Source organism: Protopterus annectens, chromosome 16.part0, assembly GCF_019279795.1.
Source record: "Protopterus annectens isolate FY-2018-M chromosome 16.part0, PAN1.0, whole genome shotgun sequence".
Lineage (NCBI taxonomy): Eukaryota > Metazoa > Chordata > Ceratodontiformes > Protopteridae > Protopterus > Protopterus annectens.
Window position 1 is genome coordinate 777105362 of NC_056750.1, and position 24047 is coordinate 777129408.

Below are 24047 nucleotides of genomic sequence, written 5' to 3' on the forward strand. Positions count from 1 at the left end.
ACAGCATTCAATGCTTCAGGCTTGAAGCCTTCCTGGTGGCTCAATGTTTAATCAGTCATCACTGATGACCTCCACACTATCTGGACTACTCATCACTGTCAACGTTGACTTGATGAGTTTGTACCAGACATTGATGAAATACTGTGACTGAGCAGTCCTGGAACCTTACACCAGTATTGGCCTTGGCCCTGGTTTTCCCACCAGTCTGAGGCTTTATTCCACCATCTTCTCACCAGAGAGGTAGGAAAATGACACCACGGAGATCATTATCGGGTATCTGTCATCTGTTCTACATCTTCCACCTTTTGGGATATTTCCTGTCTGGAAGCCCCAGGAAGGAACACTGCAAGAGGAAGCAGCTGGGGTCCTCTCTGGAGTTCTACACTGAAAATACTGAAGACTTGAGCATGAAACGGGTGCTTGAGCTAATGAGATAAGCTTAGCAGGTCAAGCCCCTTTCCGTCTCCCCATCAAAAAAAGTTCTACAGGAGGTTTTATGCTCCACTCTGCTGTCTTCTTGGGTAGTTTCCCCCAACCAACAAGATGGCAGAATTTTCATGCACAGCGCTTGGCAGAATGTATATGTAATAGAATCTATATCTAGAAGACCAGACAGGAGCCTCTGTTCCCCCAAGATCCAGAAACCATGGAGTAAAACTCTGCTGGCTGACTCTATATTGGTGATGGTGCCCTCAAAATAGAATCCTCTGAGTCTATTGGTCCATTCATTACATACAAAATCCATGTCTGTGGACTGACTTGATAAGCAGGTGTATGCATCCATTACCCCTTCTCTAATGTGGACACTCATTTATGTGACGTGGGCAAGTTTCAATGTGCAGTAACACATGAGGTGCATGGTACTTTTGAAGGGGATGGCATGTGGACCACATGGAGATCTACAAAGGAAGCTAACATCCCAAGTGGTACCCATCTGCAGTTTTCACCATGTCCCTGTGACTAACTCAAAATACTGTTGATGGAACACTCTGAGTAACAGGGACAGGCGTAAGCCTTTCATTGGCATGCCTGGCTCAGACAATGAATTTTTTCTGAAATCTTTAAGAAATCCTTCAATTAAAGGAACCAGATTGTTTTATCTTGAAATGAAAAGCCAAGCACCAAAAGACTGCACAAAAAGAAAAGATGCTCATGGCTGTTGTGCACCCCACTCCTTAACGAACATTTTCATAAAACCAGAGGAGTATTTAGAAACATACGGTTCTTGAAGACCCAGCAGGAGGTCTTCAGATATCCAGTTATCAGAGCTAGTCAGCCGAATCAGATGATGTCTTTCATTGGTACAGTATTCACTACATGTAGGAAGTATCCTGCTTAAGATACTGTGTGTCCATCTAGCGTACTAAAGCTTGGGTATCTTGCCCAACATATGTCCCCAAAGCAAGATTGCAAAGTGGTACATAAGGGACATATGGGTACCAGAAATCCTCAGAACCTTCTTGCTACCTGCCTGAACAGGATGACTTCATTTTTCCTGTAGCTTGTCAACTGTATGGTCTATGCAGCTTTCCATTCCATTAGGCAGGTAAGTATCCCTATTTGGGACAACCTCCTCAGTTTTTAACAAAAGTTTGACATTTATCATGTCAACTAGGAGTGGTACTTGACTGTGGGAGGTGCAGATTCTGCCTAGAGATAGTCACACTAAATATTTGTTATGTTCAAGATCCAGTCATAACTATAAAAGTGTTCTTTATCAATCCTTTGTGCCCAGATTGTTGAGGAATCTTGTTGCTTGAGAATCGGTGACTTAGAGATTGCATTAGGTAGGATGGCCACTAAATCTTCCAATGTGAATGCCCCTGAGCAATGGAAGAAGAAACTCCAAAGGTCAAAGACTGAAACTTGTTTTGTCTGGTCAGAGCCAGACATCTCTACTGTGGCATTTGATGAGTGCAGCTTTTTGACATGGCCTGCTTGACAGATCAGAGATTGTTTGGCTGCAAAGTGGGAAAACCACAGGTCGTTATTTATGAGGCATCTGAGGGCATTCCTCAAATTTTTGTCCAGGAAGAAGTGTCAGGTGCCCTAAATGAGGTATTTCAGGGATACAATCATTTGAATGTTCTTATGCTCATGTCATTGCTTATTAGAAAAAGAAGCAGAGGGCAAAGCAGTCATCCATTTCTCCTTCTGTTAGTAGGGGCCCTTCAGCAGGAATGGTTTGATTTCTCTCAGGAGCTTTTAAAGGCCATTACATCCCTATAACCTCATCAGTGTTTCCCTCCATCTTCTGCCACTTTCTCTCCTCAAGCGAAATGAGACTACATCCTCTGAAGAGGAACATTCAGAATCTCCGCTTGATTCCTATATTTTATCCTTGTCAGATTTATTTACCTCACGGCGTCATGTCCCCAGACTTCCCCTCTGTTGACACTGTACTAAAGATGATGCTGCACTTTCAGTGGGGAAGGTAAGCAGGTCTCCACATTAGCCTGGAATACAGATAGAGTTGGATAATGTAATATGTGCATTATAAACTGCAGAGCTATCAGTACTGATATTATGAAACTGTTCCAGGACACGTGAGTTTGGTTTTCACTTGCTGATGCTTGAGATGAGATGACGGAAGGAATTTAAAAACGTGTACAGTTTTGAGTTATTTGCATTATTAAAATATAATAAACCTGAAATATGGATGCAGCCAGTTTAAACTTCCTTCTGGCTTTTCACCAGAATTAAGTGTCTAAATCTTAGAAGTATCAAGGCTTGTTCACAGTTGATTGACTTGTGTTTTTGTGGGTATTCTGTTTTTGCCCAACTTAACTACAGATTGCTGTCTGGAACAATGTTTTCAAAGCGTAATGTTTTCTTTGAACGTCATTAAAGACTGTGACTATTAACCTGTTAGGGTTTTTTTTTTTTCTTAGGAAGAAAAGGTGTATGTTCAGCATCGGATTGCAGAACACAGACCGCTTCTTTGGGACTTGATTAGTAAAGGAGCTTATTTCTACATTGCTGGGTAAGTATTTCCTGAAGGGAATGGTTGTGTCGGTAGCAGTAAGTTTGTGGGGGTGCGGTGGGGGCTTCTTTTCTGTGAAGAGTAAGGATGGGAAGGTCATTTTCTTATCCGTCCCGTAATTAGTCTAAGATGAGGCATAACTAAGCTTTGTCTTCAGTGAGTGTTGTCTTCATCTGGCCATGGTCAGTTTTAGGTTTCTGCTTTTCTTTGGTGGAAATAGTTTATGAATCCTCTTTTTATGTGGATAATCTTGGCACAGAACAGTCTTCCATCCAGTAAATGGAAATCATGAACAAACTTCTCAGTTGTGAATCTGGGACCAGGTACTGCCTCATTGCTAATCTGCTGTTATTGGTGATATAGAAGGAGAGCCTGTAAGAGGAGTTAGGTATGGATAAGCACCCTCTATAAGAGGGGGGAAGGATGGATGAGCACTCTTTATTAGAGAAGGGATTGATGGGCGAGCACTCTATAAGAGGAGGGAGGGATGGGCGAGCAATCCCCATCACAGTTCTTTGCTGACATTTGACAAGACATTTCACTATCCTTTTGTTTTTTTCCCCTTTCCATAGCAGTTAGCCACAAGCCCCTTCACCTGAACCACTTTCTGTTATGCTCACCATTGCTTTACACCAGCTGTTGTGAACCTTCCCAATTCAGATGTGCTGAAACATCATGCTTGACTCCTGAAAACTTGGCCATAGTTAGGTTGCACCATCAGGCTAGGCTTTGAATGCTCTTTCAGCTGCAGTAGCAGTCTGCCAGCCTGACTAATGAATATAAGTGAAAACATGTTAGTAGTCTGGAGAGGATGAAAGGGATTTAACCCTTTTCTTATGAAACTAATGTGACCTTGTACTATTTGCTAACTCTTTAAATGCTGGTTTGGTGTTTTCTGTTTAGTTTCATCTTCATTTAATTTTTAACTGTCATATTCCTGTCCAGGGTAAAACTTGGGTACATAGAAGAACTTGGGTACATGTAAAGAATCCGTTTTTGCTAGTAGGATTTCAGGATCTTAAGCCACCTTCTGAAAGTACTTGGGGGTGGTTGAGGAGAATGGAAGTCTGAATGAGGATGTCAAAGGAGAATAAGAGGGTCTATAGCTGAAAAATAAGGTGTACAAATTAGTGGGGCAATCAGTAGTTCAGTATGGTACAGAAACATGGGCAGCAAAGACAGAGTAATTAAGGAAACGAAGTCATGGAGATGAGATGCCTGAGATGGGTAGTAGGATGCACACTGTGGGATAGACGAAAGGAATGATGACATTAAAGCTGAAACCAAGGTATGTCCACTTGCAGAAAAATAACAGATTACTGTGGTTTGGGAACACTTGCAGAGAGTTTGAAGGATGGTATGGTAAAGATTTGGGAGAGACAAGAAGACAGCAAGAGGAATCAAGGATGTCCGGCAAAGAGATGGATGGAGAGTTTGAGAGAACACCTGAGACGGTCAAGCTTGCCTCAGAGAAGGTAAGAGAGGCATTGCATTGAGAGAGAGAGCAGTTGATGCAGCACCCTAGCCCCTTTAGAAAATGGGGGAAAAGCAAGTTGACGAGTGTTCCATTTTCTGTCACATGTAAGGAATCGCACATCCCCCTGTAGAGTTTGAATTTTGGCTTCAAGGATCAACTTTGCTGCTTTTTGAAACAATGACTTCTTACAAGGCTCTTTTTTTTTTTTTTTTTTTTTTTTTTAATGCAAATCATTACTTTGGGTAAACTATTACTTAAACCAGGAAACTTTGGTACTTCAAAAGCCTTTGATCATTCGTAATGATAATTTGATTGAGGTCTAATACCATATTCCTACCAAACGTGTCAGTGCTTTAATTCAGAACATTCTTCTAGTATATTTTCCTGTAAAATCTACTGTGAAAATAGCTTTACTTAATAGGCTAGAAGTGGCCTGTGTTAGTCGTTTCATACAAAAGATTTGGGAAAAAATATATATAATATAAAATATTGTTTAACATGTTAACATAGACTAGAAAATCAAGATAGTTGCATTTCATAAAGGAAAAATCCTTACTTTGACTATTCAAGGTCTAGTCCACTATAGTAGTTACAAATTGTACTGCTGTTTAGGTGAATGGTCAGCAATTTGCAAGCTGCAAAGCTAAGTGCAGATGTTTGACTACTACTTTTATGTTCCTAGATGAATTCCCTAGATATTGGATGGGATAGTATCAGGGTAGTGGGTCTTTGTATGTTGGAGCCCTGAGTCATTTTACAGATTGTGTCTGCCCATAAGGGGCATGGACAGTACCCAAGGAGTGAATTTATGGTCCCCCATCCATTTATCTAAATTCTTTTTTTGAAGAGAATGAGGGATGGGCTTTGTTTATGAACATGGAATTTTTTTCCATAGACTAGGTAGCTTTGGGATATGAATTTGTCTCTCTAGCAGGTTGTTAGAATTACAAATAAGGTTCAGGTCCAATGGATCGTGTAATCCTCTTATCATTTTTCTTGTGAATATGTAACATTTTCATCAGGGCTGGGTCAGAGCATGCCTTGTAGGTCAGGCATAAGTCACCTCAGTAAACTATATGAAATGGAAGGATAGGACCTTTAGTCGGTCTGCATGAGAACGTGTCTTAATGCTTTGTATTTTTTTAGTGTGAAACCACTGAGGCTGCTCCATTTGGTGTAACTGCCCGGTTAGGTACATGCAGAAGGGAACATTATACTCTATCATGGGCCTGATGAGGGTCGAGTACAATGGCAGTATGACTTTCTTTGCTCTTGATGCCAAGACTTTACTTATAAGTTGAGCCACACAGAAGGATTTCCTCACTGCCTTAGCTACCTGGTAGTCAAAGTTTAGGTTACTATCTGTATTCCTAGGTCCTTCACCACTGGGTCTACTTCTAGGGTGTGCTATCAGTATTATAATTTGCAGGGATATCTGATTTACCGAAGGGTTTAATTACACATTTTTAGCATTTAGTGTCAACCATGGTTTTGGCATCTGTCATTTTTAAGCCTGTTTGTAGGAAGTCAGTAATTTTAGGATTGTGACTGCTCCCAGCTTACAACTTGGTGACCAGAGGTCCTCAGCATTGGCCTTCACTTCAGGGAAGTATATATCAAAAAGGAGGGATCCCAACACTGTGCCCTGTGGGACACCACTAATAACAGGTTTCTTATTGTAAGTGGAGTTACCTGTCTGGACATATGTCCCATTAACTATCTGACGGTATAGAGGTTTATGCCTAATTCAGTAAGTTTATCTATGATTCCTGAGTGGGAGATTGCATCAAAAGGATGGTCCAGGTCTAGATAAGTAGTGTGTACTGTTTTTCTCTCATCCATGTCCCTGGTGACATTCTCAGAGACGTCCCCCAGGTTGAGCAGACAATCTCTCTTTGGTCTGGTCCAGTATTTGGAGAGTTCCTGTGTCATTATTGATCAGGTCCATGATAATTCTCTCCATGGCCTTGCGGATGTGACTAATCGAGCTTATGGGACTGTAGTTCCCTGGGTCAGTTGATGGGACCCCTTTTGCGGAGGAACAATTGTTGCAGTCCTGTATTATTCTGGGACAAAGCCTGTCTGGAGGCAATGGTTAAAGAGGATATCTAGTGGACCTGATGGATTCTGTTTTAAGCTATTTAAGAAGCATCCTAGAATGTTGTCAGGACCCAAGGAGGTTGTGTTTTTGGCTTTAGTGAGCGCATTAAGGACCCGTTTCCTCATAATGACTAGTAGGGAGATAGTTGCAGGTATTTCTTTGGGTGTGGTTGGAGGTGATGCAAGGGGGAGAAGTTTGAAATGAACTTGTTGGCCAGCTATACCTGCAGGCTAGATGCAAGTTTTACCATTCATGATTACCTTGGCACATTGCTGTGCATTCCCCCTGAGATTGTGAACATAATTAAAAAAAAGTTTTGGTTATCTCTCGCCTAGGAGGCTGTCTTTGCCTCATAATTTGCTTTGGCATATTTGACCAGGTCTCTACTTTTCTTGTTTAGACTGGTCGAGTTTTAAGTCTTTTTGCACTGTTTTGTCTGCTCCTTCTTTGCTTTGGAGAGGATTTTTTTCCTTGTGTTGAATAGTCTATGTATGCTAGGGGTCCACCACGGTGGTTTATTTTTTGCCAGTAATCATAAGTTTGACTCTGGCACTACCTCCTCTTCGCAGCTAGGAATGTGGTTGTACAGTGCTTTTATGTACAGCTGTAAGTAGGCCTCATTGTCATCTAGGCTTGGAGGGGCTTGGAAGTTTAACAAGTGTCACTTAGTTTGAGGTAATTGGCCTTAGCCAATTTCTTAACAGGTTTGGGGTTTGATAGGAGTTCTAGGTCAGTTTTAATACTGAAGGAGATCATGTTGTGGTCAGATCTTACCAGGGAGGAGTTAATGCAGGGGAGGGAGCAGCATCTCCCCATCTTCGTGAGTACTAGGTCTAGGATATTTGTACCTCTAGTTGGGGAGCTAACTTGTGGGTTGCATTGATGAAGTCCAAAAACCTCTGTGCAAGTGAATTATGGGTCATATAAATCTCCCAATTTATGTGAGCGGTAGTTGGTCACCCGTAAGTATGGTATGAAATGTTAATAGATTCCAGTAGGATTAGATAGGATGTGTGGCTTTCTAGACTTGTGTTAGGGGATCTGTAGCTAGCAAGGATACAATAGGGGGTCACATCTGTGGTTAGTTGGACATGGAGCAGCTCAAGTGAGTCATGTTGTTGGGCCAGTCTAGCAGTGTACTTGTCCTTTATGAACACTGAGACACCACCTCCCTTTGTTTTATCCTAAGCTGAAGGGGATCAAAATATATGAAAGGCATAGTAGCCTTTGAGAGCCGAGGTACTTTCCATGGTTCTGAACCCTTTTTCCATGACTGTAGATATGTCTGTGTTCTCCAGGGTAAGAAGTGATTCCAGGGAATACAGTTTTTTATTTAAACTCCTAGCACTGAGCAGCAGTACCTTTAGGTAGTCGTGACTGATTTTTGTTATGGTGGAGGGTTTAACTGGAAATGGCCTAAAAAAGGCACTGTGGAGCCCATGAACAGAATTGCATATATCTATGGGAAACCAGTCTTAACACCAGATGCTTGAGTGCAATAGATCAAGACACTGACTTTCTCACCCATCCATCTGTTAACTACAGTCTCTTAATAGGTGCTGCCTCTGCAGTAATCTGCAGAACTCTGGCCATTACCATATGTGATCCGTATTATATGCACTCAGCACAGGTGATGGCAGCTCTTTTTCTTTCTGAGAATCTCACTATACATGCTGGCATTCCATCCTTACTTCATAACATATATGGTTCACTTTACCATGGTGTTAAGTTTTGGAGTAACAGCCCTACATTTTCCTGTCCTTCAGTTATAGCAATCTTGCTGTAGCCATTACATTACCTAAAATGGGGAACACAATTTTGTACTTTGGATCTGCAAGTCCTTTAATTTCCAGAAAGTAGTAGTAATATGCTGTTAGGAATGTGACCTCCACTGGTTTTCTGTACCAGTCACAGAAGCCAATTTATTATCGCTAATCCGTTTACCAAGTAATTGCTGGCTTATTTATCCATTGACCACTGCCTTTAATTATAGGCATGGGTCAGGATCCTCATATCACTGTGGCTCATGTTCCTTCTGGGATAGGTGTGTAACTTGGAAATGCTACAAGAACAAGTAATGAGCCTTGTTCTTCAGTGAGATACAAATATTTACCCAGTTCTTCTCCCCGAGTGTCTTGAAGTGATGACATGTCCAAGAAGTCTCCTATTTGTGTAGCCACATCTATGAGGATTCTACATCTGCTGGCCCTTAGAAGATACTTTCTTTTGGAAGATTTTTTATTCCATGAAAAAAGTAAATATAATAGTGAAACCAAATAAATTTCATAAAGCAGAAACTTCCAGTTTTGCTTTGGATACTTGAGCACTTATTTTAAGTCTTTCCTTGCTTAGTTATTTCCGGTGCTGATACCCTTCTGGGGAAGACTAAGTCAAATGTTATCTGGAACTCACTAACACTCAAGCGGACCCTTTTGCCAGCTCCCTGCTTATAGTAGTGTTCAAAAGTCATAGCATCTAAACATGAAACTGACAGTGTAGGATTGTAAACCACCTTGGAAAGAGGGACTGTGCAAGACTATCTGTAATTATCTCATCCATATGCTAGTCTGTTCGCAGCTCTTGCTTGCTGTAGACTCTGGAAAATGTGTGCGCGTGCGTGTGTGCGCATGTGGGTGCTCGTGTGTGTGCTACATATATGCACGATTATATCACCAATATTTGAAAACCAAACAAATGGTGACCCTCAAATGAGCAAAAATAAAACACGTGCATACACTAGACAATGAACACACCAAAACCTGCATACATGCAACAGCAAAGACTGGCAAAACTGTGTTCAATGGTAGAAAATAAAACATTAAAAGAACACCCAAGTTTTTTTTTTTTAATAGGAGGCGAACCCCATACTGCCTCCCCTTAAATATTACCAGGTCCACAGTTGCACCACTTAGGAGAAGGGAGAGATGTCCCTGTAAATGGAAATCACTACTTCTGCATACTGGCAAGCATTCTAAAATACTCCCCATTAAAACGTACTCACAACCACACACACATCTTAAACCTCACCCCAAGCTCAATCTACATAAAACTGTATTGCAACATTATTGCCATTTGTACTTGATATTTAACATTGTCAGAATTCACTCGTTTGAGTGCTGTGAAGCTGTTCGACTTTATATACATTCAAACAAATGCACTACACTTGCTCGCGCACACAGATTTTATTTTAAATTGATCTGTAAATATTATTTTAAAGAAAGTTAATGACTGATTTCTGTTAGCAAGGGGAAGCTTATTCCATTGTCTTGGAAAGCACTGGGTAATGGAGCTTGATTACACATTGGTAAATTTGGTTCTGCTATTTTTGAGATTTGAATAGAAGGTCTGATTTTTTTTCTCTGCTTTTGGTATTTTGACTGGGAAGTAATGAAAAACATTGATGGACGATGGAAAAATGTTTGAAGGTATTAAAGTATTAAGTGATACTACTTTCTCTTCTTTACTCGTTTGTGTTGAGATCATAACTGCAGTGGCAGAAAAGTTAAGTTCCTTCATTTGTCAGTAATTCCAGTACTCAATCCATACATTATTAGTGCCAAATTTTAGTTTCTTTAACAAAAAAGAGATTGCAACAAGCAGCATGCAGTACTCAGTACTGTGGCCATTTTGAAAGAATGTGATGTAGCTTAAACCTAAAGACCAGGGACCTTATTTATGGAGATCTGAATTTCCTAATGCAGTTTGAGTTCCACAGTGTTCATTGGTTAGGTTTGTGGGTACTTACTAGGCTATTGATAAGCGAGTATCTTGGAAACCCTAGCCTTACATAGTTTTTAGCTCTTGTATTTTACATATGAATAAAGCAGAGATACGCTACACAAGGATATTTTGGAGCATTTGCATGTTTCCCCTATCCATGAGGTAGAGGCGTACTAATCTGGGGGTGTCTTTGCAGTTACCCATCCATTTGTCCAAATTACGTTTGAGTAAAGTAAGAGAAGTACTTCGCTTTAGATGAAGTGGAAAGTGTTTCTATAGAAGTAAACAGATTCAAACCTTTCCAAACCACAAAGTGAATACCAGTCTTGTGCATCACTCCTTGGCATGTATGGGGACATCTTTTTAAGAATAGACCAGTCACATAGAGCCAGTTTTTACACTGTTGTGTGGCTAGCCCTGATACAGCATGCAGTCTGTGATCATTGTTCCATCTAGAGGATGTTGAACTCCACAGTTGTTGCCTAAAGTGGTTGGTTTACACAACACTGGCTAGGCTGTGTGCTGCTGCCCACAACCCCATTAAATTTATGGTGGGTTTGTGCTGGAAACACCCAGTAAGTTTTTTTGGGAGATGCGAGGCATAGAATCCCACAGAGAAAGGGAGAGCATGCATACCTCAGACAGGCATCACTGCAGTCAGTATTGAACACGAAGTAAAAAGGAGGCAAAGACCATTACCATTATGCCAACTGTGCTCTGTGCAGTTTATATTCATTTTTTCAAAACCAAACACAGTTGAGTGATCGGAAACAGCAGATCAAAGCCAATGAGTCTTGGATTAAAAAGTTTTATTCCTCGATGATTCACAGTATTGCACACAACCATACAATACACTTGTATAAGCAGTCGATAAGCGCTTTCACTCAGGTATGAGCTTCATCAGATCTAACCAATACTGCCCATAATGCACCTATATATACCAATGCATATGTTATCAAATAATTAAATAATTAAATAATTAATTAGTTGATTAATTCCTTAACTGTATATGACTCAAATAATTAAAACTACTTGATATAGAATGCATATAAGGTATATGAAAAATACATATATGTATTTAAAAAACTATTAAAATAACAAGTAGCTCATGATCAGTATGCAAAATATATATGAACAAATATAAAATCTCAGGAGCACATGTTCAGTATACAAATATATATAAACATCTATAAGACATAACACTTATGAATTAGTATCGACATAACACATATAAAAGCATCTTATAAAAACATATATCTATATGTACAAAGAATACATACATAAATATGTTCCTGTAATTTAACTAATGTATATAACATAAATCTAGACCTGCCCTCATTATAACTAAATGTTGAGCATTATTTGCAACTGAGTGTTGCACATAGTTTCCATTAGAGAATAGAAAATAATAACATACCAAAAATAATTCAGTGAACACCTATTACCTACGTTTGATGTTTCTTCTTTTATGTAAGGCTGGTTTTATAGAGGCCCTCTCATTTAAACCTGAGCCTCTATCAGCTCTTAACCTCATGATCCACTTGCTTTCTCTGTCTTCAGTGTGGTTCCTTATGTCCCCACCTCTGATGTTTGGTTTTATCACTTCTAAGACCCTAAATAGAAAGTAATGTTCATGGCCTAACTCAACCACATGTTTAGCAAGTGCATTATGTATATGACCTTTCTTCATGTGGTATACGTGTTCACGTATTCTATCTTTAAAATTACGGTTGGTCTTGCCAACATAAAACGCATTGCATAACTGGCAAACTGCCAGATAGACAATATTCTTGGTCATACATGTAGCTGCAACTTCAGTTCTAAACTCTATGTTGGAATCTGGATGTATGAACAAGGTTCCATTATCTATATGAACACACTTTACAGTGTCCACATGGTATAGTATGACTAGGTCCTGATTGTCGCTCTTCCTTTCTCGGATAACACAATAATCTTCTTAAATTCAATTTGTTCCTGTATAGGAAACCGCTCTTCTCCCACTATTCTTTTAATATCTTCGTCTGTACATAGAATAGACCAATGCTTACTAATTATGTCTCTAATGATAAAAGAATCATTAGTATAAGGAATTGTAAACTTGACCTCATTCCTCTTTATCTTTACTTCATCCTCTCTCTCTAATCTTGGTCCATAATAAGGGGCTGCTCTGCCATGCCTAAGTGCACTTAGGTCCTCTAATTGATGTTCAATCTCTACGGCACTGTACCCTCTCTCCACTAGTCTCGCTTTCAAGTCTACAATTCCTGATTCAAAACCTGTGTCAGTAGCATTGAGTCTGGACACACGCATCCCTTGTCCCCTAATGATGTTCTTAAATATATGCTGTGGATGCATGCTGTGTCTGGATAAAATAGCATTGTGATGACAGGATTTCCGATATACGCCTGTATTCACTAAGCCATTGTCTAACTTCTCTATGAACAAATCAAGGAAATCTATTCTATCAGTGGAGTAATTCATTGTAAACACCAGGTAGCTAGTGAGACCATTCATCATGTTAAAAAATCTCAACAAGGCACTACTGTCCCCTTTCCATAGAATAAAGGCGTCATCTGAAACGCCTATAGAATACTACGGATTGTCTGTATTCTTCAGTCATAAACAACACTTTGTTCTCCCAATGAGCCAAAAACATATTCGCATAGCTGTTTGCACATGGAGTACCCATGGCAACTCCAGCTTGCTGTTGGTATACTAGCTCATTAAACATAAATACATTGTTATCCAAAACTAGACTTATAAAATGTGACAACAAATCTATTAAAATGGGGGAATACATACTGTGTTCCAATAGATATTCTCTAATATATATAGTGCCTGTATCATTAGGTAACACTGTAAATAGAGATTGTATGTCTAATGTGACAAAAATTAAGACTTTAGTGTCCTCTATTCTACTCATGCATTCATATAATTCTAATAGGAACTGTATTCATTGAGAAGCATCTACGCCCTGTGTTGGATAAGAATTCCAATATACTTAGGGACTCGAAACAGTTCCTATTAGAATTATATGAATGCATGAGTAGAATAGAGGACACTAAAGTCTTAATTTTTGTCACATTAGACATACAATCTCTATTTACAGTGTTACCTAATGATACAGGCACTATATATATTAGAGAATATCTATTGGAACACAGTATGTATTCCCCCATTTTAATAGATTTGTTGTCACATTTTATAAGTCTAGTTTTGGATAACAATGTATTTATGTTTAATGAGCTAGTATACCAACAGCAAGCTGGAGTTGCCATGGGTACTCCATGTGCAAACAGCTATGCGAATATGTTTTTGGCTCATTGGGAGAACAAAGTGTTGTTTATGACTGAAGAATACAGACAATCCGTAGTATTCTATAGACGTTTCGTAGATGACGTCTTTATTCTATGGAAAGGGGACAGTAGTGCCTTGTTGAGATTTTTTAACATGATGAATGGTCTCACTAGCTACCTGGTGTTTACAATGAATTACTCCACTGATAGAATAGATTTCCTTGATTTGTTCATAGAGAAGTTAGACAATGGCTTAGTGAATACAGGCGTATATCGGAAATCCTGTCATCACAATGCTATTTTATCCAGACACAGCATGCATCCACAGCATATATTTAAGAACATCATTAGGGGACAAGGGATGCGTGTGTCCAGACTCAATGCTACTGACACAGGTTTTGAATCAGGAATTGTAGACTTGAAAGCGAGACTAGTGGAGAGAGGGTACAGTGCCGTAGAGATTGAACATCAATTAGAGGACCTAAGTGCACTTAGGCATGGCAGAGCAGCCCCTTATTATGGACCAAGATTAGAGAGAGAGGATGAAGTAAAGATAAAGAGGAATGAGGTCAAGTTTACAATTCCTTATACTAATGATTCTTTTATCATTAGAGACATAATTAGTAAGCATTGGTCTATTCTATGTACAGACGAAGATATTAAAAGAATAGTGGGAGAAGAGCCGGGTTTCCTATACAGGAACAAATTGAATTTAAGAAGATTATTGTGTTATCCGAGAAAGGAAGAGCGACAATCAGGACCTAGTCATACTATACCATGTGGACACTGTAACCAGTGTGTTCATATAGATAATGGAACCTTGTTCATACATCCAGATTCCAACATAGAGTTTAGAACTGAAGTTGCAGCTACATGTATGACCAAGAATATTGTCTATCTGGCAGTTTGCCAGTTATGCAACGCGTTTATGTTGGCAAGACCAACCGTAATTTTAAAGATAGAATACGTGAACACGTATACCACATGAAGAAAGGTCATATACATAATGCACTTGCTAAACATGTGGTTGAGTTAGGCCATGAACATTACTTTCTATTTAGGGTCTTAAAAGTGATAAAACCAAACATCAGAGGTGGGGACATAAGGAACCACACTGAAGACAGAGAAAGCAAGTGGATCATGAGGTTAAGAGCTGATAGAGGCTCAGGTTTAAATGAGAGGGCCTCTATAAAACCAGCCTTACATAAAAGAAGAAACATCAAACGTAGGTAATAGGTGTTCACTGAATTATTTTTGGTATGTTATTATTTTCTATTCCTCTAATGGAAACTATGTGCAACACTCAGTTGCAAATAATGCTCAACATTTAGTTATAATGAGGGCAGGTCTAGATTTATGTTATATACATTAGTTAAATTACAGGAATATATTTATGTATGTATTCTTTGTACATATAGATATATGTTTTTATAAGATGCTTTTATATGTGTTATGTCGATACTAATTCATAAGTGTTATGTCTTATAGATGTTTATATATATTTTGTATACTGAACATGTGCTCCTGAGATTTTATATTTGTTCATATATATTTTGCATACTGATCATGAGCTACTTGTTATTTTAATAGTTTTTTAAATACATATATGTATTTTTCATATACCTTATATGCATTCTATATCAAGTAGTTTTAATTATTTGAGTCATATACAGTTAAGGAATTAATCAACTAATTAATTATTTAATTATTTAATTATTTGATAACATATGCATTGGTATATATAGGTGCATTATGGGCAGTATTGGTTAGATCTGATGAAGCTCATACCTGAGTGAAAGCGCTTATCGACTGCTTATACAAGTGTATTGTATGGTTGTGTGCAATACTGTGAATCATCGAGGAATAAAACTTTTTAATCCAAGACTCATTGGCTTTGATCTGCTGTTTCCGATCACTCAACTGTGTTTGGTTTTGGATTTTTATGCTCTACGAGTGATCGAGGACTTAGTTCTGTGACAGGCAGCATTTGGTATTTTACTTTTATATTCATTTTTTGTTGAAATATGTTGCTAGTTATTGCTTTAGATTTTGCTGGAGATTCCATTGAATTGGTGGTTAAGGTTGTTACCTGCGCTTTGGCACTTATGAATCTTTCATACATCATGTTGTAAGGGTCTGTTTCCTTGATAATTTATTATATTTGATTTATTCCAAGATATGGAGGAGGTTATCTAATGCCTCCCAGTTAACCATGCAATGTTGTGTTGCATTTTGATGTTTTTTGTTAGTTTCAAGGTTTTAAGTAATTGTATTGTTTGATGATTGAGCTGTTTCTTTCATTGTTCGGGATTTCATCCAAACAAGCCACAACATGCAGTATTCTGCCAACACCTGTTTTAAGGAGTTTTCTAATGGCAGTTCATTCACTTATTCCGCATTGATTGTATCGCTTTAGAAATATTCTTCAGGAGTATGTTTACAGATGGTGTATCTGCTGCTCATGTCTTCTTTCTGTATGATCACAAAGTGTTTAGTCGGCTACAGCGTAAAGAACCAAGGAATTTTTAGGCAATGCAGCCACTTCACTGCTAGACCAAAGAGCACAAAACAAGGTGCTAAAAATTGAACAATGTAAAGAAACGCCACAAAATGAAGTCCTTTAATGTGGATGAAAGAGCTAAATAAATCCAGTTCATTTCATGGAGTTCTTGATATTACTACACTTCATTGTTAGGCCAGATGTTATTGTGAGATACTTGCCATAACAGTAGGTCTTTGAAAGTGGTTACTGGTATCACTTTAGTAATTCATAACCTTTTTTCCTCCTTAGGTTCAAGCCAGGTCCATCTATCAGTCTATTACTGAAGGAATCTTCCTTACTAGTCTTTGTTGCTTATTGTGGAAAAAATGTTTGCATTTCTTTTCTTAACCGCATGAGGTCGACCTGGTTTCTCTGTGTGGTGATTCATTCCTAGTTCTTCTGTTTCAGGTCTTGCTAAAGACATTGCGAAAGAGGGGGAATAAAGGGCACTTGAGCTACTGCCGGAGTGACAGCTTATGTGAGAGAAGGGCAGTACCGCAGCTAATAATCGTTATCTTTTCTCTGGCTGGAATTCCTTGCACACATTACTTGCTGCAAGGCTTACTTTTGAAGATGCATTGGTAAGGTCCATACCTCACGTGACTATACTCATAGGTAGGTACTAGGCTATCTGCCCTAAGGCATTTATAAGCCTAGCCGGAATGTGTTGGCTTTCGTCACCCCCTTAGATTAGTTCCCTGTGCCTCTGTCCAGCAGAGCCATTGAAGTGATCCCTGGGGTAAACTTTGTTTCCCATCCATTCATCAAAGTTTCTCTTGAAGAGGGTTAGCGAGGAGCTCTACCTAATGTAGATTGGAATCTTGTTCCAGAGCATGGGAAGTCTCTGGGACATGAATCTATCCCTTCAGCACGTCCTATTTATTGTTGTGGTGAGGTTTAGATCCCTGGAGCGTGTGGCTTGAGGGAATATGGTTTTCTTTAGGTGGAGCGTGTCCATCAGTTCTGGGTTGGACATGGGCTTGTATGTCAGGCAGAGATCACCTCTGTGCAACCGAGTACAGCTGGAGTTTCTTCAGTTGAGCTGCATAGGGCATCTGCTTGAGGCCAGTGATCCTCTTGGTGAGGTACTTCTGTGGTCTTTCCAGTTGTTGCAGGTGTCTTGTAAGGTACACCCCAAATGGGACATTGTACTCTATGATGGGTCTGAGTGATGCATAGAGGGGCCCAATGACCTCTTTCGATCTGGATGCAAACCATTTTGTGATTAGGTGGGCCACATAGAAGGATTTTCTAACCACTTTGGCAATGTGATTATCAAAGGAGAGGTTACTGTCTACTTGGGTCACCAGATCCCTTATTACATATTACATATTCAGGGGGATACCACCTATGTGGTAGTTTGTGGGTGCTTTGTTTTTTCCAAAGGGGATGACTATGCACTTTTTGGCATTTAGCTTGAGGCCATGGTTTTGACACCAAGTATCTGTCTCAGTGAGACCCTTTTGGAGGATGTCTGTGTCAGCCAGAGAGTCAGTTATAGCCCCTAGTTTGCAGTCATCTGCGAACTTGGTCAGCCATAGTCCTCCTGTGCTTGCCTGTACCTCTGAGAAGTATTTGCCGAATAGGTGGGGTCCTAGGACTAAACCCTGGGGAATGCCACTTGTAACCAGTTTAGAGTCAGACCTAGATCCCGCAACTCTTACCATGTGGGTTCTGTCCATGACTCAGTGTTACTTTAACAGCTTGTCCATTGCGTTTTTTTTTTTTCTGGGACCACCTCGATACCCTAGCGGATTTTGGAAGTCTCTCCACTGGAATAAGCAGGTTGGGAACCCAGCAGTAGTAGAGCATTCGTATAGGATGAGTCTTGCACTGAGCGATGGAACATAAGAATTATCTGATTTTTGCATGCATTCAGTGTAGCGTATGTGTTTTGAAAGATTAAATGAAAGAGGACCGTGATAAGTTATCAGTATTGTAGTAGCCTTTAGCTGTTTAGGTTCTTTTCTGCCCAGGATACAACAACTAGGCAGTCATCAAAAAGCTGTCTCTTCCTGCCACACCTCCAGATCTGACTGTTGATTGGCTAGCTCCTTGGAGAGAAATCAGCAGCCAAGAGTTTTGATAGTTGCAGTACTCATTTGTCACTTCAAGGGAATGCATTTTTCTGGCTTCACATGACCAGCAATTGGCTACAGGCTTCATTTTTGGTAGACAAGTCCCCAAACGGGAATCTTTCCACACAGAAAATATTATCTTTTTAAATATTTTTTATTTTATTTCATTTTCAAAAGAATATCAAGTAATTTCATTAATGTCAGAAGTTTCTTGTGTGAAACTATTATTTTTAGAAAGGTTCTTATTATTGAATGCTGATGTGTTTGTGAGAAAAATGTAGTTTTGAGACATTTTAACTGACTTAAGTGCAAAGATTTAATGATTGGGAAGTGTTTTTATGTACTTCAGTCAGTGTTTTGGTGTTTGTGTACACTTCATGACAGCTTACCGTCAGTTTTACTGCTCGAGACATTTTGTTTGAAGGTGTTGTATTTAAGCATCAGGAAGTGAATTTCAAAGTAGACAATGTATTTTATTTTTGGTGCTTGTGTACACTTCATGACATTCTCCCTTCATTTCTTGTTTCTCTGTGTATGAATGTGAAAGGGGTTTAGAATTCTGACAGGGTTTTGTGTACTTGAATATGCTTTTACTTTTGAATCTTGAGAGACAGTTTGGGAAACTGTGTGTATGCAGCTTGTGAACATTTGTCTGACAGCTTAACTTCTGACTGACTCTGTCCAGCAGTGCGTTCTGGCAATCGGGCTTCTTACTGAGCTACAGCATGAATTATTACACCACTCCAGCTGTTTTTTTTTTTCTCACACTAAACAGAATAGGAGCCTTGCTTGCACCTCAGGCTCAGACAGTGCCTCAGCCGCTGTTGGATGGCAATGCAGTTGCCATTTCCTTAGACCACATACTGGTTTCTTCAGGATCTTCTGATGTAATCCCTTCTACTACCATTGACAGAAAGGTAGCCACGTCCTCTGCAGTTGTTCCATTGTCCAGTCCTGGCATAACAGAACCGTCTTTATTTCTGGGAGTTTCTTCGTGAGATTCTTCTCAAACAGGCTGAGGAAAGAGATGTCTTGCCTGGGATGAAGTGCCATCTCTTGTCCGTTTCCTTCCTGGGATGACCCTAGAAAAAAATATACAAAAGGTTAGACATTACACATTCAGACATTTTGTCTGTTCATAATGATGATTTTCTTAACTTAGCAAGGAGTTTATTGCAAGTTTTCTAAACTGGAAAGCAGAAATCCTTACCGTAAAACTAACTAGGTCAATATATTCCTGAGGAAAATGTCAGAGGATTATGACCTAAGACAGACACAGGTTTTTTTCTTTGATTCTCCAGCCCAAGACTCGTATTCAAAGGAAAGTTTGTCCTCTCCAGCTCCATTAAAGGAGTTTTCCTTTTCTAAGGCTAGTTCCAGGATGAAGTATTTATGGGGAATAATGGGCCCCCTAAACAGAGGAGATGTTATGTGCTGTGATGGATTTACCTCATGCTGTAGGTATACCTCCTATTATGCCAGACTTGTAGGGCGAGTTAAATGCTGCCTGCAGTAACCCTGACCCAGAGATGTAGACATATATATATATATATATATATATATATATATATATATATATATATATATATATATATATATATATATATATATATATATATATATATATATACATTTTTTTAAAATTTGTTCTCTAAGGTGCAGTGTTGCTGTCCCCCATCATCAATATTAGCCTAACTAGACATAATGATCACAATGTCTTCAGACCTCCCCACACACACTGGCAAATGTGCTCATTTCCTAAGGCTTAATTGTGAGAAAAGTTAAAGAAACTGTCCTGACACTCATCCGGCCATCTTTATTCCAGGTGTGTCCAAGGCAAAATTGTGAAAAAACCCTGTGTTAAAATCCACTTATACAGCCTAGGGAGTGGGAGATGCCAGGCTTCCAGAAGCTCCAAGAGACTAGGTCTTATGTGAAGCATTTTTATGTGCTATTTTTTTTTAATATAAAGATATTTTTTTGTTTTACTGCTACCCAGAAAAGTTATGTACATGCCCAGAAGTATTGTGTGTGCGCGATTTCTCCCTCATGCACACACACACACACACACATATATATATATATATATATATATATATATATATATATATATATATATATATATATATATATATATATATAGTCTCAGGAAACTACAGAATAAGAGAGGGCGTAGCTATGGGCACACCTTGTGCCAATAGCTATGCAAACATGTTTCTTGCATATTGGGAAGAACATGTCCTATTCTGTAATGATATGTTTAAACAACATGTGATATTCTATCGACGTTTTGTCGACTATTTGTTTTTACTTTGGAAAGGCTCTTTGGATGAACTTCAATCTATGTATACTATTATGAATGATCTTGCATCATATCTTGAATTTACTATGCACTATTCATTGTATAAAATTGAATTTTTAGATTTATACATTGAGAGGCTAGATAACAATCTCATTAATACTTGGGTACATCGGAAGTCATGCTATACAAATACCCTTCTTTATAGATCTAGTATGCATCCGCATTATGTTTTTAAAAATATTATGAGAGGCCAAGCTATTAGAGCCTCTAGGCTGAACCTGTTAGATGAAGGCTTTGAAAGTGAATTAATGGGTCTTAAAGGTAGATTAACTGACAGAGGATATAATACTACTGAAATTAATCTAGAACTAAATGATGTATACCAATTACGTTCCTCAAAGGCAGAACCTTATTTTGGGCCTAGAAATTTTAATGATAATTTTGATAGAAGTATGAAGCATAAAGAACATGTTAAATTCTCTACATATTATTCTTCTGATTATTCAGAGCTTAGGGAAGTGATTGGTAAATACTGGGACATTCTACATGTAGATAATGATCTCAAGCAGATTGTTGGGGATGAACCCAAATTTCTATATAGAAATAAGAATAATTTAAAAAGAAGGCTTTGCTATCCTACGTCTAGCTGTAAAGATAAACATGAAGGTTACACTAAGCCATGTGGCAACTGTAATTTTTGTTCACTTATTGACAGTACAATGCATTTCTTTCATCCTGATTTGCAAACAACATTTAATATATATGCCCAAGCTGACTGTATGACATCACATGTCGTATATTTAGCTATCTGTCAATCATGTTCCTCATTCTACGTAGGTAAAACCAATCGCCCACTGAGAGATCGAATGAGGGAGCATGTGTATCATATGAAAAAGGACACTCTACATAATGCACTGGCTAAGCACTTTATAACTCATGATTCTGAGCACACATTTTTATTCAAAGTATTGGAAATAATAGTCCCTAATCCAAGGGGAGATGATATAAAAACCTATACTGAAGCAAAAGAAACAGAATGGATTATTCTGTTGAAAGCTGATAAAGACCATGGGCTGAATGAAAGAGCTTCAATTAAACAAAAATTGAGACAAAGGAGGAATATTAAATATGAGTTTTTATATGTTCATATTGTGTATTTTTATTTAGCACATTTTATTAAGCATGCTTTAAGCAATGTTTTTATGTGTTTATAAGTGCTTGAATTAGCATATATATATATATATATATATTTGATGATTTTATGCAATGTCTTTTTAAAAGCTATAATTAATAGATTGCTTAAGTACTTAATTAGTGCACTCAGAGAAGTATATATTACAGAGACTTTTATTGAGTATGTGTTGGATCTGAAGAAGCTACATAGCGAAAGCGCTCATCCTGTCTGTTTTCCTGTCTATTTTGGATTAAAGCTGGAGTTTTTACATCATATCCCTTTGGATTTTTTCATTTGGTGATTGGTTCCTGCTAACGCTGTGGTTTACCTTTGTTCAAGATTATTTCCTAATGTTTTTAAGTTGCAAGATCCAGCAAAATAAAATAAGGGGTCTCAAAATGATTGGCAAACTACAACACACACGCGCACACACACACTCAACTGTCTCTGGTTGGGGGCTGACATAATGGTTAAAGTGTTTACCTCACAGGTGCAAAGTACAGGGTTTGATTCTTACCTTTCAGGGAAAATTGGTTCTAGGCTTAAAATGGCCAACAAGGGCAGGTAGTTCAGTACTCAGCAATGAACCTGATTTTTGCAGACCATCCCTGATTTATTTCATATTTTTGCTCTGTCCCTTACAAAAATTTTGATTTTTTGTTAATTTATTAAGGATTAGTCTATCATTAACGACAGACAAAGTTTCTAAACATATTGTTCAGAAAAGACATGTTTGATGTATATCATGCTGTTCTGTTAACTTTTTGTGAGTGATGTTCCAAAACAGTCATCAGAGTTGACTGCTTTGGAAGCTGATTTCACAAGGAGCCAAGTTAAACAAAGCTACACTGGCTTATGCAGTACCTGAAAAAACATTATGTAAGTACTGTTTTTCTAGCTAAATGACCATTGAGTAAAGCAACTCAACAACAAACTGCAGCGCACACACACACGCACGCACACATTATTGCAACATAATTTACTTCTTTTCCTACTGAATCACAAGTTAGCAACTTGCACCAAAAGGAATGCTTGGCCACAGGTTGCCCTGAATGCCTTGGGATGTTCATCTGTTTGTCTGTTGCTCCTTAAGTCATTGGCACCTCTGAGCTATGGATTGTCATTCCTCTAGTAGCCTACACTCATCCTTGATTTTCTAAGAAATCGAGTTAAAAAGCATATGACAGACTGTGAATATTTAATAAACACTGTTAAAAAGGTACAGTTGGCAACGTTGGCGGTAAAAAGTTTTCTTTTTACTGATGATAGTTGGTGCATTCACAGCCTATATCAATACTGTAATGTACTGTAATATGTGCAAACCCAGAATGATTATTAGAACAATTTTGTTAGGCAGACACGAACTTTCACAAACCAGAAAAAAAAATTCTCTGAATGCCTAACATTTTTATAGAGCTATGAAAAATTATGCTTAAATTGTATAATTTATAAACACTGAATATACCTAAGGATGCACAATTTACAGTACAAATATAAGCGACACCTTAATTCAGTAGCATCTCAAGTTTCACCAAATGCCATGCAGTAGATTACAAGTCACTAGCTTTTGTAAGTATCGAGTACATGTGCAGGTTTAGCATATCTTCATAATTAGTAGCAAATATCTCCAGTATAGTATATTACAAGTGGACATAGTTACCCACCATTGAATTCAGCACCATGTCCACCAGTAAAATTGGCAAACTTAGTTTTAAAAATATAGATGTATGTATGGAAATAGCCCACAATGTGACTCTGAACAGAACTTCAAAGGATACGGGAATGAAATGCAAAACCGAAGGCTCATGGGATGAAACTGAGCACAGATAAGATGGTTATAATGGCAGTAAATTGGAGAAATCAAAATAAGCTGAGAATTAAGATAGAAGGGAAGGTAATGGAATAGTTTAACAGTTTCAAGTATCCAGGATGGTTGAGGAGAAGAAGCGTCTGAATGAGGAGGTCAGGGTTAGAATCAGAGGGACTGCATCCAGCTAGCAGAGTGTCATGGGTAGTGTGTGAAAAAAGAATGCCAAAGAAACTGAAAAGTGTACAAAACAGTGGTGTGACCAGTACTACTGTCTGGTGCAGAAACCTGGGCAGTTGAGGCAAAGCAGTTGATGGTGATGAAGTGCCTGAGATGGGTGCTAAGATGCACACTGTGGGACAGATGAAGAAATTAGGACATCAAAGCAGAAGCCAGAGTAGCTCCAGTTGCAGAAAAGGCAAAGAACAGAAGAAGGCAAGAAGAATTGAGGGTGTCCAACAAAGAGGAGTATGGATTGTAGAGAGAAGACATGTAACAGTAACAGGTGTGAATGTCAGAGAAGTTAGGATAATGGCATTCTATAGAGAGAGATGGTGATAGTTGACA

At 38.6% G+C, this 24047-nt stretch overlaps 1 protein-coding gene across 1 annotated transcript in view; it reads left to right on the top strand.

The window, feature by feature from the left end:
• The window catches only part of NDOR1 (NADPH dependent diflavin oxidoreductase 1), a gene marked incomplete in the record, with an annotated part of 478408 nt that overhangs the window by 425896 nt on the left and 28465 nt on the right, over positions 1–24047 (top strand). The window contains 1 exon segment of the mRNA XM_044058525.1: positions 2892–2983. Coding sequence (XP_043914460.1) covers positions 2892–2983 — 92 coding nt within the window.